Source organism: Equus asinus, chromosome 16 (genome assembly GCF_041296235.1).
Source record: "Equus asinus isolate D_3611 breed Donkey chromosome 16, EquAss-T2T_v2, whole genome shotgun sequence".
Classification (NCBI taxonomy): domain Eukaryota; kingdom Metazoa; phylum Chordata; class Mammalia; order Perissodactyla; family Equidae; genus Equus; species Equus asinus.
Genome location: NC_091805.1, coordinates 22,274,243 through 22,288,722, shown reverse-complemented (window position 1 = coordinate 22,288,722; position 14,480 = coordinate 22,274,243). Strand labels below are relative to the sequence as shown.

General features: G+C 39.1%; 1 protein-coding gene across 1 annotated transcript in view; it reads right to left on the bottom strand.

Moving 5' to 3' along the window:
• Nucleotides 1–12,302, bottom strand: part of CLCA1 (chloride channel accessory 1) — a 28,061-nt gene extending 15,759 nt beyond the window's left edge. Inside the window, exons 1-5 of the mRNA XM_014831121.3 lie at nt 12,103–12,302; nt 7,613–7,753; nt 7,296–7,443; nt 4,781–4,886; nt 296–473 (exon numbers count right to left, since the gene is read on the bottom strand). Of these exons, the coding sequence (XP_014686607.2) occupies nt 296–473; nt 4,781–4,886; nt 7,296–7,443; nt 7,613–7,753; nt 12,103–12,264 (735 nt within the window). The 5' untranslated portion in view covers nt 12,265–12,302. The remainder of the gene's footprint in view (nt 1–295; nt 474–4,780; nt 4,887–7,295; nt 7,444–7,612; nt 7,754–12,102) is intronic.
• Nucleotides 12,303–14,480: the final 2,178 nt, after the last annotated feature.

Here is a 14,480-nt window from a genome sequence, read left to right as displayed (position 1 = left end):
CTTATTTAACTAAGAATTTTTGTGCTTGTCTGCCTTTAAGGACACTTGAAGTAATTCTAAGCACTTCAACTAAGGGCTAGTGGAAGGGAGGTAACAGAGAAGCAAGACTGGATCTATGGAAGGGGTGAGGGAAGATGAGACTTCATCCCTGATTCCATACTCCCAGCTTGTCCCCCAGAGAATCAGCTGCTCATTGATTTCCTGAGATTTATCCTCTCTTGCAGCTTCTGGGATAAAAACCTCACTAAATTCATAAGTGCCAAGAAAAAAAAAAAAAAAAGAACAAGGTACTTACAGAATCAATACTTTGTGAAAACATTATGGAAGCCTTCTCAGTCTGCTGTTCATCAGGTATGAACTCACATTCTTGCGCGTACAGCCCTGTTACTCTGTCGCGTCTGCATGGTTTGGTGGCACAGCTGCCTCCCTGACAGTGGTTTACCACATTTTTACCAGCAATATCTGCTGAACATCTGAAAATACATGAAGGTTAGATGTTTAGGTGATGTAATCATTTCAAAAGGTTAGACTCTGTGATCAATTTCTGACAGATGGCCTTGTCTCTGATCTCCTCTCATAATCCAAGAAACAAATACATCCCCTTACAGAGCAAAATTAATCAATTCTCATCAGAGTCATTTCTGTTTGCCAGACAGTTATCTGAGGGGTTCCCAAAATGGTATCAGAATTTGTTTCTACGCAGCTGGAAAGCTAAGTCTGGTTTATGGTTGCTGTTAGAATGAATACGGATCGACGTCCTGAGGCACCCCCTAATCGAGTCCCCTCATTCCTGGAACGTCAGGAGCCCTCTTTTATTTCCCTCAAAAGGCTTGCTCACATTCTCTGATTTGTTTTTTTCTAATTAGTTCATGTCATACATTTTTTGCACAGTTCTTGTATGTTCATAGGTATTTTGGATTTTTCTTTATGTTACATGCTTAAGACTTTTGTTGCTGTTATAATAATGCTTTTTGCTTACATCTTACTTTTTTGAATATATAAACAATATATGAACACCATAGAAAATTTGGAAAATAGTAAAGAAGTGTAAAGAAGAAAAGAAAAACAATCATGTCCCATGATCAGAAATAAACAACTGACAGGTTGAAGCATTTCCTTCTCTCTCTATGCACCAGCGTACCTTTGCACATGCAGCTGTGCTTCCTGCTTTTAAAAACTTAGTATGCTAGTATATTTAAAAATTTAATACATTATTATAGTTCATAATATTCTTTCAAAACACGATTTTAATAATTTCATGTTTAGATACGATAATATGAATTTAGCCTAATTTGTTTAATTTGGTTTCCTCCCAATTTGTCAGATCTAAGAATAAAACTCCAATGAATAAATAAAATTTCGTATAAAGTTTTGGCTCTATTTCCACATTTGCTGCATGATTGATTCCCAGAGTAAATTATCAGAACCACAAGTGTGAGTGGTTTAAAGTCTGTTGCTACAGTTGGTTCCATCATTTCCCTTAAAATGGATTTTCAAACACGAAATAGGAATCAAGGATCAAGAAATAGGAAAAATTTTAGAGATTAGATATGTGTCACAAAATTGCTTCCCAGGGAAGTTGTGCTAATTTATGCTTCTCACAACCATCTGTGAAAGCGCTCATCCCGCTGAGAGTAACTGAAAGGCAACCAATAATTCTCATCTTTGTCCAATTTGCACCTCTTTCATTACTAGCAAGTATGAACACTTTTTATATGTTTACTGGCTGTTTTTACTTATTCTTTGGTGAATTATTTATTATTCTCCTGTGTCTATTTTTCTATTAGGGTGTTATTATTTTCCTACTGGTTTTTAAAGGTTCCTTATATGTTACAATACTAAGCTTTTAAAAGCCTCGTTTTCTAATTTTTGAAAATATCTTTTTCTGCTTTTTATCTTTTTGTTTAGTTTATGTTTGATTTGTGTGCAACAAAATTTTTGGTTTATATTTAGTCAAATGTATTATTCTTTTAGTTACGTCTTTTTCCAATTCTTGAATGCATAGGAAGATGTTCACCATATAGGATTTTAATATTTATTAATATTCTAATTGTTGTTACGATTTTGTTTTTTATATTTAATGAGTCAATCTCATTGGAAGAGGGTCTGTTAATTTTTTCCCCAAACACAGTTAAAAATTGTCCTGATATCTTAAGAAATTCTGCCTTTCCTCATAGATTTGTAATTCTAGTTATATTAAAAAGTAAGTTTTTATGTATGTCTGTCAGACCACATTGTTTTAATTAATGTAGCTTTATAGTATATTTAAAATTCAATAAGTAAATGTTCCCTCTGTTACTACTCTTTTTCAAAAATGTCCTTAGCTATTATCTACTGAATGAACTCACAGATTTTAAAAATGTGGTAAAAATGGATGTACTTTTGACTAGAGTTTCATAAAACCTGTATTAATTTGGGTTGAATTTACAGCTTCCGTGAATTGAAAGTCTCTCAATATATCTTGATTTCCTTTTAAATCTTTTAGAAGAATTTTGTAGTTTTCTTAAAAAATGACTTCCACATTTCTTAGTTTTCCCTACACCTTTAATTGCTATCTTGAATGAAGTATTTTTTCCATTATATTTTTGAACCTGTTACTGTTCATATATGGGAAGGCAATTTGAACATTCATTTTATATCTCCTCACCCTATTGACTTTCCTTATCAATTCTAACTTCTATTTGTTCTCTTGGGTTTTCTAAGTGAACCACATATCATCTGCCTAAAAGCAATTTTCTCTCTTCTTTTCTAGTGGCTCCTTTTTTTTACCTCTTCAGTTTCATGTGTTATTGCATTGGCTACAACTTTCTAAATAAGGTTAGATAACTGTGCTAATAGTGGCCATCCTTTTCTTATTCCTGAGTATGTCTCTAATGTTTCCCTGTTAAATATGATGTAGGCTATTGGCTTTTAATTAATGTTCTATATCATATGAAGGAAGTAACCTTCTATTGTGGGCGGTGCTGTCATTTTTGTGATTGCTTCTAGGCCTTAAAAATAATCAAAAAAATTTGGACAAGGAGCAATATTATTAATATGTTATAATAAAATTTCTTTTAAGAGGGCATGGTCATCATGTCAACTTTCCTAATGTTATCCATGAAATAAGCAACATGCTGTATATGTAGATATTTCTAAAATATCTCTAGAAAGGAATATGTACTGATCAGCTTTTCTCTTGAGGGAGTATGCAGTGTCTAACTGTCTGGAAGCATAGACAAGAGTAGTGGGAAAGGTAGACATCAGGTTTGAAATGGCATCTTGGCTGAGATTTGGAAGGTCCATCCAACATATGATCACATTGGGGAAGTGACCCTAAGGTGTGGTCTATGTAGTGCAGAGGGAACAAGCTAAAGGAATCTGGTATTCATGGCTCCAGGAGGCATTTAGTGTCTACTTATGCCTGAAATGATGTAACAATCAGGGAAAATATAATGGAAGTGAACCAGGCTGACAGACTTTGAATGTACTAAAGAAAGGGAAAAGTGGAGAGTAGTAATGTTCCTGTGGGAGAAATGGGAAGCCAAAGCTGAGCTCTGAGCCCAGCACAGCTCCCCTTGGAAACAATTGTACCAAGTAAAGACAAGAACAGAACCAAAGCTGAGTGCATCTCCTTAAAGAGTCATCAGGCAAGCAGAACTGAAAGCAGAAGTGGAGGGGCATTGTACCAACTTCTAGTCTTTACAAAGAGATTGCTATTTTTTAACTAGGCATAAATGTGCAAGGTTATCCAATTCCTTTTGAGAATCTATTAGAATAATCATTTATTTTTCTTCTTTACTCAATGCCCTATATTAATTACTTACCTAATACCATAGTGTTTTCGGATTTCTGGGAGACTTCTTACTTGACCTTAGCATGTTTGTTATTCTCTTAATTCTACGAGATATAATTTACTATGCTATTATTTAAAATCTTCTTAGAAAGCTGTATCTACAGAATTCTTTTTCATGCCATCTGTCAGATTTTAGTATCTGAGTGATGTTAGCTCTCTAAAATAAATTAGGATGTTCCCTATCTTTTATGTTTGTACTAAAGCAATTTGTATTCACTGAAACTGTTGGTTGCAAGAACTCGCTCATAAAATCATTGCAGACAAGAGCATTTTCCAAGGATTCGATCTGCTTTCTACTGACACTGTACAGGGTTTAATTCAAATTGGGAGATGTTTTCTGTTTTGTTTTAATATTTAGATTGTCTTTCAGGTAAGTTCCACAATCTCTCCCAGGTCCATTCATACTGACAAAGTCCACATAGACATCATTCTGCCCCCAAGGCATGGAAGAGCCCACTAGCTTTGTTTATGTCACAGATTCTGATAGAGGAAGATAGAGACACTGAACATACCCCTGTGGATTTCTTATGGTTGTACACACACAAAAAGAGGCAAAAGATTTGTAGCTACAGAGTAAAGAATTCAACTGAAGCACTTGTAAAGTGAGCAAAAGTGGTAGTTTTGTGGGAATCTGAAAAAGAAGGCGCTAAGAGAGAATGAGAGAGAGAAAATAAGACAAAAGACTGATTTTTTTTTATTGTGGTAACATTGGCTTATAACATGTATAAATTTCAAGTGTACATCATTACATTTTGACTTCTGTATATCGTATGGTAATGGATGGAAACTAGACTTTTGGTGGTGAACATGATTCAATGTATACAGAAGTTGAAATACAAGGATGTACACCTGAAAGACTGATACTTTTGAAGTAATCAATTCAGGAAAAAATTGCTTGCAATTTAAAATAGTTTGGCAAAAGTTAAAACAAAATATAATACATACTTTACTGCTTTGATTTCTTTATTGGATAAGTAGAATTTCTGGTCATCATTGTACTCATTAAATAGTCCCCATCGTAGATGAGCCCATTCGTGGACAAATACCCTTCCTGTGAGAAAATATTTTAAACACCTGATTACAATAAGAATGGCAAAATTAGCTTCTCACACTGGGAGAAAGCAGTTCTTCTGAACATTATTATGCTTTGCTATGTTAATTTTTTTAGTTGAAGGTTTGAAAAGTTAAAGGTTCCTTAGAAAGAAAAATCTAATATGACAACGGCACACTTCTGTAAAATGTAACTACTTGTGTTGGCTCATCCAATGTTAAGTAGGCACCAAGTAAGCACCAGACAGCTGTTCATACAAAGATGAAACAGCTGCCCTGTTCTGACATAGCTCATGATCTAGCAGATGACACACGTGATCAGATAACTAAAATCCCTAATGATGCAGGTGTAATCGTGAAGGTCACTATGGACCTCTTATAGGAGCCAGAGCACTCACAGGGCAGCCAGGGCAGCATCCCCAATAGGTCTTCTCTCGTATGGCTCATATCTGGTCAAACCTCGAGGCCTGCCTACTCTACCTCTGCGTTTGCTTTGACCTATTCTCATCTTTCCAGTCTCATTGCCACTTACTCCTGAATTACTGCAATAGCCACCCACCTGGCCTCCATGTCTTCAGTTATCAATGGCTCCCCTATGGTGCTCAGGGTTAAGTCCAACTTCTCAACATGGTACACAAGGTCCCTGATGATACAGGCCCTGCTCCTCTTTGCAGCCAGATTTCTTGCAGTTTTCCACCCAGTTCCAAAACTCTATAATGAATTCCTGAATTTCTTTTACTTTCTAAAGCCACACCATGCTTTTGCTTATCTCTGGTCTTTTTATATATTTTTTCTTTGCTTGGAATACTCTCTCCCCATCTCTGCCTGGACAACTCTTACTCTTCTTTCAAAATCAAGCTTATATCTACCCAGAAGCCTTCTCTGACATCCCCAAACCAGTCCAGGTCACCCTCCTTTGCACTTTCATTATATTCCATTATGGCACTTGTCACATTATACTGTCATTACTGCTTACTTGCCAGTCTCTCACACTAGACACTTGTCTCCATGAGGACAGGCACCATGACTTCATTGTCATGTCTGGGCACATAGTGTCTAGAATGTAATAGGCACTCAATGAGTATTTGTTAAATTTGGATGAATCTTAGTGACTTATGCTCAGTTTTTCTGGAAGGTAAATTCCTGGGTAGGCTGAATTTGGAGGGTTATGTGAGGGGTTACATAGTAAGGAGGCCCTAGTATCTCACACTAAGGCTTTGGACTTTATTCTGTAGGTGCTGGGGAACACCCAGTGGCCTCTTAAAGCAAAGGCAAGATTGTGAGAGAGCAGATGTGGATTACAGTACAGAAAGGAGAGATTAGAAAGGAATGACATTATATATGATGACCACGATGCCCAGGAGTGGGATGGGGCAGTTAGGTAAATCAATTCAACACATATTTATTGAGCCATACATTGGGAGTTTTCTGTTCCCGTCATGGAGGTGAAATGGAGTGTTGTGGAAGAACGATAAAGAAGTATGTTTGGCAAGGCTTTATCTTTCTGATAAGGTCTGTAAGGATTTGGGGGTGAGGTCAGAAGGCGCAGGGCTCTTTCGTTTGCTTGTTTCTTTCCTCTGCTTTGACTATTTAAATGAAGTAAATCAAACTAGTTCCAACCTGTCTAAGATAGTAAAGAAACCTACTACTAGTTATCACTTAACCTTATTAGTTAATATTAATCACATTTGATTCAACTTGGAAAGTATATATTATATATACTCCATTGCTTGTTTGTTTTCCAAAGATTGCTCTGTATAGCTCATATGGGAATGAAAAAGAGTTCATTTTGTGAAGGAAAATTGGACTTTTTTTCCTTAGTTATAGGTTTTGAGAGCTGAACTCCAAGGATGTTCTTTCTGCTACTCAAAATGTGGTCCATCGTTGAGTATTATCAGCATCACTTGGGAGCTTGTTAAAAATGCAGATTCTTGAGTCCCACCCCTCACCTGCTGAATCAGAATCTGCATTTTTAACAATCCGTTCATAAATATGAATGCACATAAAAGTCTGAGAGCACTGTGCATCTGTGTCTGTCATCTAGTGGCTACAACCTGAATTTCAGGCAGGAAGTTTAATTTGTTCAGATGAGTTTCCCCACAGATTCATAGAAACCTGATACTACAAATTAACTTATTTTACAATTAATTTCTGATACTAATACTATCTGATAATAATTTCTAAAGATTAAAAATGCCATATTTACACAAGTATGCAGAATATGAAGAAATTACATTTTTAACAGAAATGCACCCTTCTGAATCCCTGTTTTAAGTGAAAACACATGCCAAAATAGTTTATTTGGCTTATATGTGCTTACTCAGAAAGATAATGCTAATTTTGATCTACTTGGAACATAAAATTATTCAATTATGAGAAACACAACAGAATATTTCACCCCTACCCATACCTTGTGGTCCATATTCATCCAACCTTTTTCCTGCTAAGAAGTCAGGAGTGAAATAAATTCTTTCGCCCTTTTCTCCGCATTTTCCCATCTGTTCAGTGTAGGGTTGATCATTGCCTGGAGGATTAGGTTCAGCAACTAGAACATCAGCCTAAAATTTAAGAAAAAGCTTTTATCATTACAAAATTTCAGTAAATGAATTGACCTTATTCACACTGGAATATTTTGAATCAATTTCATTTGCTTCTAGAACATTTTGATTGAAAAAATCTGAATCACAAAAGCAAATTGAATTTGAAAAAGGAACTTGATGTTCTCACATTTTTGTAGGTCTCGAGTTTTGGTCTCTCATACTCAGGTTTTGTCTTCCAATTTTCAGGAATCAAAATGGCAACATTTTTGAAATAGAATCTTTTTTCTGTAGCTTCAAAGAGATATGGAGATGCCTGGGTCACCATGTCCTGGGACAAAAGAAAACATACATAAAAAGCACAGTTGTGACTGAAAACAGACAAACTTACCAATCATTCAAATTTACATCTCTATTTTGCATTGTGTTTTGCATCAGAATGGGAGGGGAAAATGTGGAAATACCTTTCATTGATAATAATAACTAACCTTTTTTTAGCATTTGCCACACACTCTGTGTCACAGTATAATGGTTGACAATGCAGATTCCTGAGGCTGACACTAATTCTGGCTCCACCACTTACTGTGGGACATCAGGCGATTTCCTTGAGCCCTCTTGAGCATCAGTTTCCCCATTTATAAAATGGAAAATATTACAGTGACTAACTCATAAGTTTGTTGTGGGATCGAATGAAGTCAAAAAAGCATTTGGAACCGTGTTTACTTAGCACAAGTGTTTCTGAAATGTAAGCTATTAGTTTCATCTCGTTTGATCCTTTGAGGATCAATAAACCTTTAGACAGAAACTGAGAATTAGAAAGTATAAGTCTCAAGGTCTCACACCAAGTAGTACCGGGAGAGAAATTCAAATGAAAATGAATATGACTTCAATACCCTCTGACTCCTGGAATAATTTAGGGGCTAACCAAATGTTAGGATAGTATTTATTTTTCGTTTAGTACTAAGTGTCAGATATGAGGAAGTGCCAAAATTATGTAATTTCTTTTTAAATTACACCTAACTTCATTTCTCTACAATGAAAGAGCTGAGATGCATCATGACAAGATAGTAGAGAGAGAATTAAAAGATATTTATTATTGAAAGGGGCATTGGGTCCATTAGAAGTGAAACCACTGGCCTCAAAAGCAAGGGTAGACAGAGGAAGAAGAGGACTGAAGACTGAGTGCCAGGAGCCACCAGCTTTTAGAGGTGGGCAGACATGGAGCCAGCAAAGGAGACTCGGAAGGAGCAGCTGATGCATGGGAAGGAAATCAGAAGGCATGGGGTGAGAGTATTTCCAGGAGGAGAGAGTGATCATCGGTGTCAAATGCTGCTAAGCAATCGAGTAAGATGAGGACTAAGAACTGACCGATAGATTTGACGCCCTGCATGAGCCACTTAGTGGAATGGAGATGACAGCTCCACATGAGTGAATTCAAGAGAGGGGAAGGTGAGTAAGTGGAGGCAGTGAATACAGACAAGAGGTCAGGAAGTTTTTCTTTAAAGTAAAGGAGAATGGAGGAATGAAGCAGTCGCTGAAGGAGGACTTCAGGACGAGGGAGTTTTGTTTGGTTTGGTTCTTTAAAAAACGAGAACTATTATAGCATATGTATATGCTAATGGAAAAATCCCCAATAATCCAAGAGGAAAAAGGGATGTTGCAGGAGGAAAGTCCTTCCTGGAGCAGACCAGAGTGATTAGACTCCAGTGCCTAGTGGGGTCGGCCTTAGGGGCAGAGACAGTTCATCATTATGTGGGGAAGCAGGACTCAGGTGTTGATGCAGAGGTGAACCCTGCTGTGCCACTTCCTAACGGGATAAACTTGGGGGATTTATTTTGTCTCTCTGAGCCTCAGTTTCCCTCTTTTCCAGTAGTGATAATAATGGTTGCCTTGCTAGTTTTATAAAAGTTCTCATATTGATTTGCATGTTCTTCTTCCAAAAAGCCAGATTTTTAACAATCACTAGGCGAATTTAACATTGTATCATTTTGAAAAATAAAAACACTGAATCAGCATCACCAAAAAGTTGAAAAGTAGATATAAAACTTCCTATGTTGGAGTATCATATTACAATTTGGCTTGTGAAATGTGAATTTTCAGTGCCTCCCAGGAGGGAGACTAAGCAGCAAGGAATGCTCTTGTCTTCCGTGTTTCAATGGAAACATTAACTAGGGATCTTTGCTTTGGCATCTGTTCCAGATTTTGAGAGTGACCTCATATTCAAATAGACATTTATACTCGAGGCTGAGAGAAGGTTGAATATGACAGTTTATGGGATAGGCTGGAGATTCCTTAAGAATAGGGTTAGTATATTGTTCACCACTAGATTCCTGCTACCTGACATAATGTAGATGTTCTGTAAATACCTGTTGGATGAACGAACAAATCAACGAATGAAGCAATTATGACGCTTGGTGAACTGTCCGGGAGTGCCAAGACAGGAGGTACCTGGGCTCACACGAATTGAGGAGACCCCAGACTACTCCCACTGTGTGTCTTGTGTGTGTGTGTGTTTGTGTGCACGACAGAGAGAGAGCCTGTTTCTCCCTGACCCTCACTCCCTCATCTTATGAAGTGTGCTTTCACTGCTTCAACTAAACCTGACAGGAGCGCAGGTGCAGCGGACGGAACTGCTGCAGCGCCATCTGCTGGACTTGTAGGTGGAGAAACATTGAGGATTGTGCTGCCGAAGGAAGTATTTAAGAGCTGACTTAGAGACTTCTGTCCCCATAAGGGCACCAGGGGGAGAGTCTCCCCTCAGAAAGAAGGTTGTTGGAGCAGACAGTGAGGAATGGCCAGGCAAGGTAGCAAAGCCCAAGATGAGATCCCTTAATTCTGCAGATCTGGAACATCAAAGAGGGAGGAACTCACTTTGATGAACTACTCTCTTAGGGACTCTGACCACACTACTGCCCGTGAACGTGTTCCAGTTACAGAGAAGCAAGTGTGGAAACCAACTTATCTCATACCATGCTCATTTAGGACTCAAACCAGGAAGCCAACTTAATAGTTGTAGTGAGAAGTAGATTTCTCAGAAGGAAATCCCCAGAAATAATAGGGTGAAAGCACTTTGAAAGCTCTAAAGCACCATATAAATACAAATTGGCATTGTCATTAGAGATAAGGCATCTCTCTTCTCCTTCTGATATGTTCCTGAGCCCCACTGACTGTCTAGCCAGAGACAGAAACTTGCTAGCCACATTTTTCTCCCACATTTTCCGTGTCTGTTGCTCCAAGTGGCTCCTTCATTTTTGCTGATGCCATTTCTAAGTTTAGAAGCAATCAAAAACTCACCCAACGTTTCTGATTGTTAAGAAATTTCAAAAAGTATGAATTTTCCTTTTACCGATGGCAGTAATATCTGACAGTCTTCGAGTTAAACGATTAAACTTTCCCTCACCCCGCGACTACTGCAATTCTCCACCGCTAACCTCCTCTTGGTGGCTTCTCTCCAAACTGCATTTTTCTGGGTTTGCTCCTGCTCAGAGCAAGGAACCTTTGGGGCAACCCTTGGGGGTCCTTGCAGTCTTAACTTCCAAGTTCACACTTGGAAATTTTGCCCAGAAACAAGGCTCAGTCCCTTCGGCTTGGTTAGGACGGATGAGCCCTTTCCATCTAGAAGGATTAAAAGGGGGACTGATGACTGATTTCTGTGCCCACCATTTACTGAGCTCTTACTGTGTACCAGGCTCTGTGCGCGCATTTTTATAGTCTTTTTTTAAATTTTTGAGATAATTTTAGACTTACAGAAGATCTACAGAAATTGTACTGAATTCCCATATATCCTTCACCCAGCTTCCCGTATATGCGTGCACTATTAAATTTAATCCTCACAAAGTCCTACGAGGAAGGTACTTGTGTTTACCCCCATTTTACAGACAGTACTTTTGCTTATTACACGATACTGCCTCTGACATGCTACTGATCAGTGATAGTCTACTGATACGCTACAGTCAGACCCCAGGGTGTCTTTTATAAGGCATCTCCCTCTTATTCTTAACTGTTCAGTGTTGTACACGACCTCTCTAATCCCTCCACCTTATAACAGTTAGACACCCCTGCCAGGACAGGAAGAGCCTTCTTCCCTGGATTTCCTTCCCCCACAGAAGAAGTAACAAGCGAGATGAGGCCGCTCAGCACCCCTGAGAGGATCCTTGCATTAGGGCTGGTCAAATGCAGGGTTTCTTCCCACTGGAAGGGTCAGGGTTATTATTAAGTCGCAGATATTATCCTTGGCTTCTTTATTAGGATCACAGAGAAGGGGGTTACAATTAGGAGAATAAAAGGAGAATTTGATATGAGCCAACGGTAAAACCAGGCAAAGGAGTGTATCCTCTGCCCATCTTACAATATCTGGCAAATGTTGTAGGCTCTGCCTTAGTGCTGAACAAAATAATTTTCAGTGAAATCATCCACAGCCAATAAATGTAGACATCATTTTAAGTGCCAACCATGTATCAAACTCTAAGTTACAAACGTTGCCTTTATTTTCTCTTCTCTCAAAGAATCCTAATGGTCAAGTATTATTAACATTTTATAGCTGAAGAAACAGACTCAGACATGAAAATAACTCACCAGTGTCACACAGCTGGAGTTGAGAACTCATGTTCACTCTATCATAACGTTATGCTTAATTTTTTTTTTTTTTTAAATCATGGGTAACTGCCATTTTGAACTTACCTTTATTTGTTGAATGAGTGTTTCATCTTCTGGCACATTAGGGTCAATTGCAATGACAATGCCTTCATAACCATTATTGTTCAGCTGAATGAGTGAATTGCTCAGGGCCCCTTCCAGAAGGTGAAGGACCAAGATGAAAACAGAACTCTTAAATGACCCCATTGCTTGGATTTCTCTCCTTGGAAAACGTTGGTTTTGGAGGCATCCTTCTATACCCCTATTTATATGAATTTATTGACATACGTTCTTCCAAGTTATCAGAGGTAGTTTATCAAAGGACTTTAACCTCTTAGCCAAAATTGTTTCACTATTGTGTTTATCTCCGATATGAGGAATGATAGCTTAGTCTCAAATTCTGTGTACTTTTAAATATTCCATTTTAAACGGATCATTTACTTTGACTTCACCTGTGCCAGAATGAGGGTGGGGAGCCCACATCCGGTTCCTTGGAAGGACTCACAGGTGATAAGCAGCTTGGCTATGGAAAGATGTTTGCTTCTTACAAATGTTTGCCCATCCTGGGACACTGACTTGCCCAATGCCACCTCCAGCCCCCACCTGCCCAGTGGAGGCCTGATTGTTCTGCATATTCAGTGAGCATTCGTCAAGTGTAAATCATATCCAGTTATCCCTCATGGTGGTCTTTGTTTTTATCCTCGTTGATGTTGACATTACCTCAGCACCTCTGGTGCGCCCCTTAGACAATCCACTTGCACCAAAAGCATTAGCAAGCAACATAGAGTGGAAGTACTCAATTATAAAGCGGTTGTCCAGATGATCCAAATATGCTTTTATATGAAGATAATTTATTCAATGCTTACTGACTAAATGTATGCATTTATTGTACATGTGACATAAAAAATTTAGATTCTAAAATATCTCAGACCCCCAACTATATGTATCTTTCCTGGGTTCCCTAGAAAACAGAACCGTGAGAGTGAGGAAAGGGGGGAATGAGTCAGGGATGGCTGGGAAGTAGTGAAAGGTGAAGTGTTACTAAGCTGGCCACTGTGGAACAATGAAGAGAACCAGCAAGCCACCCTGCAAGTGCACCTGCCCTGCCACCCAGGATGTCTCCTAATGGGTTGCAAAGAAACCATGCCTTGGAACAGTCCATTGGAGGGAGGAAGGGAAAATGTTTGGCTCCTTCTCATCTCCTATAGGTGATCAACTCCACTGAACTTCCTGGTTGTGTCAACGAGCTCCTTCAGCAGTTGCTTGGAAAGAGGGATACCATGCCCTATGTATGTATGAGGTGTATGAGGAGCTAAGGCTGCCAAGCTGTCTGCTTGACCTCTGGCAGTGGAACCACTTGGCCCTGCAAGGAGTGGGTAGTGACTGAGGAGGAGCAATTGACCGAGGGTCCAGTAGACTGGTGGGACTAAGAAAATCTAAGGAAGTCAATAAGATGAGTCCAATACAATTAACCCCTTGAACTGCTCACATCCACTCATGTTCTTTCACACTATCTAGCTCCAATATTATAATGTAGAGTTTGCATTTTTTTGTGAGCACACACTCTCTCCCTTTTTCCCTGAGAGAAAGTACAAGTCCAATCATTCATAGAATCTCCTTCGAAGTGGTGGTCAATTGCAATCTCCTAAAATACTTAAAGCAAGAGAGTTGTTGAAATAAATTACAGTGTCTGCTGCTAGAGCTCAAGGCAAATAGATATTTCTTATCTCCTTCCTTCATCACCAATCTCCCTTACTTTTAGCCAGTATTTTGGCTCATCTGTGGTGTTTGTTTGCCTGTCGGTGTAACCCAACCCTTTGTTCCTGAGGGGTCTGAGCCCTTAGCTGCCCTGCCCTTGTTGGTTTGTGGCTGCTGCATTTGCCTATGACGGGAGTCATCTGGCGTGAGGGACCCAGTTTAGGCGCCTCCCCAGAATTGCTTGGCATTCCCAGCTGGCTGGGCCTTGGCTGCTTGCTCAATGGAGTCCATACTGCTGCCACAGTTGCCTCATCTCCTAACACCACCGGCTTTTCTCTGCTTTCCCAGGGAGAGGGCCCAGTTTAGCATGGCCTCCACTGGGCTGGAGTGGCAGTTCCACTCTGTCTGGTGCCCAAGTCCAGCCTAAACAGATTCACAGAGGCTTTGGCTCACATAAAGCATTGCCCTGTGGCAGCTGGGGTCTGGGTTTGTCAGAGGCAGCCTAGATGGGCCAGATGACACAACCCAGAGCTTCAGGTAGTTAATACCCTGAGAGACAAGCTTTCACCAAAGGTGTAAGGTATTTCCAGCAGGGTACGTAGGATAAGTCTCTTTTGTGCTTCCTTCTAGTCAAAAACCCCCAAATGGTAATTGCTATTCTGACCTCCATTGCACGTAGATTAATTTTACCTATTTTTGAACTTCATATAAACAAAAATATACAG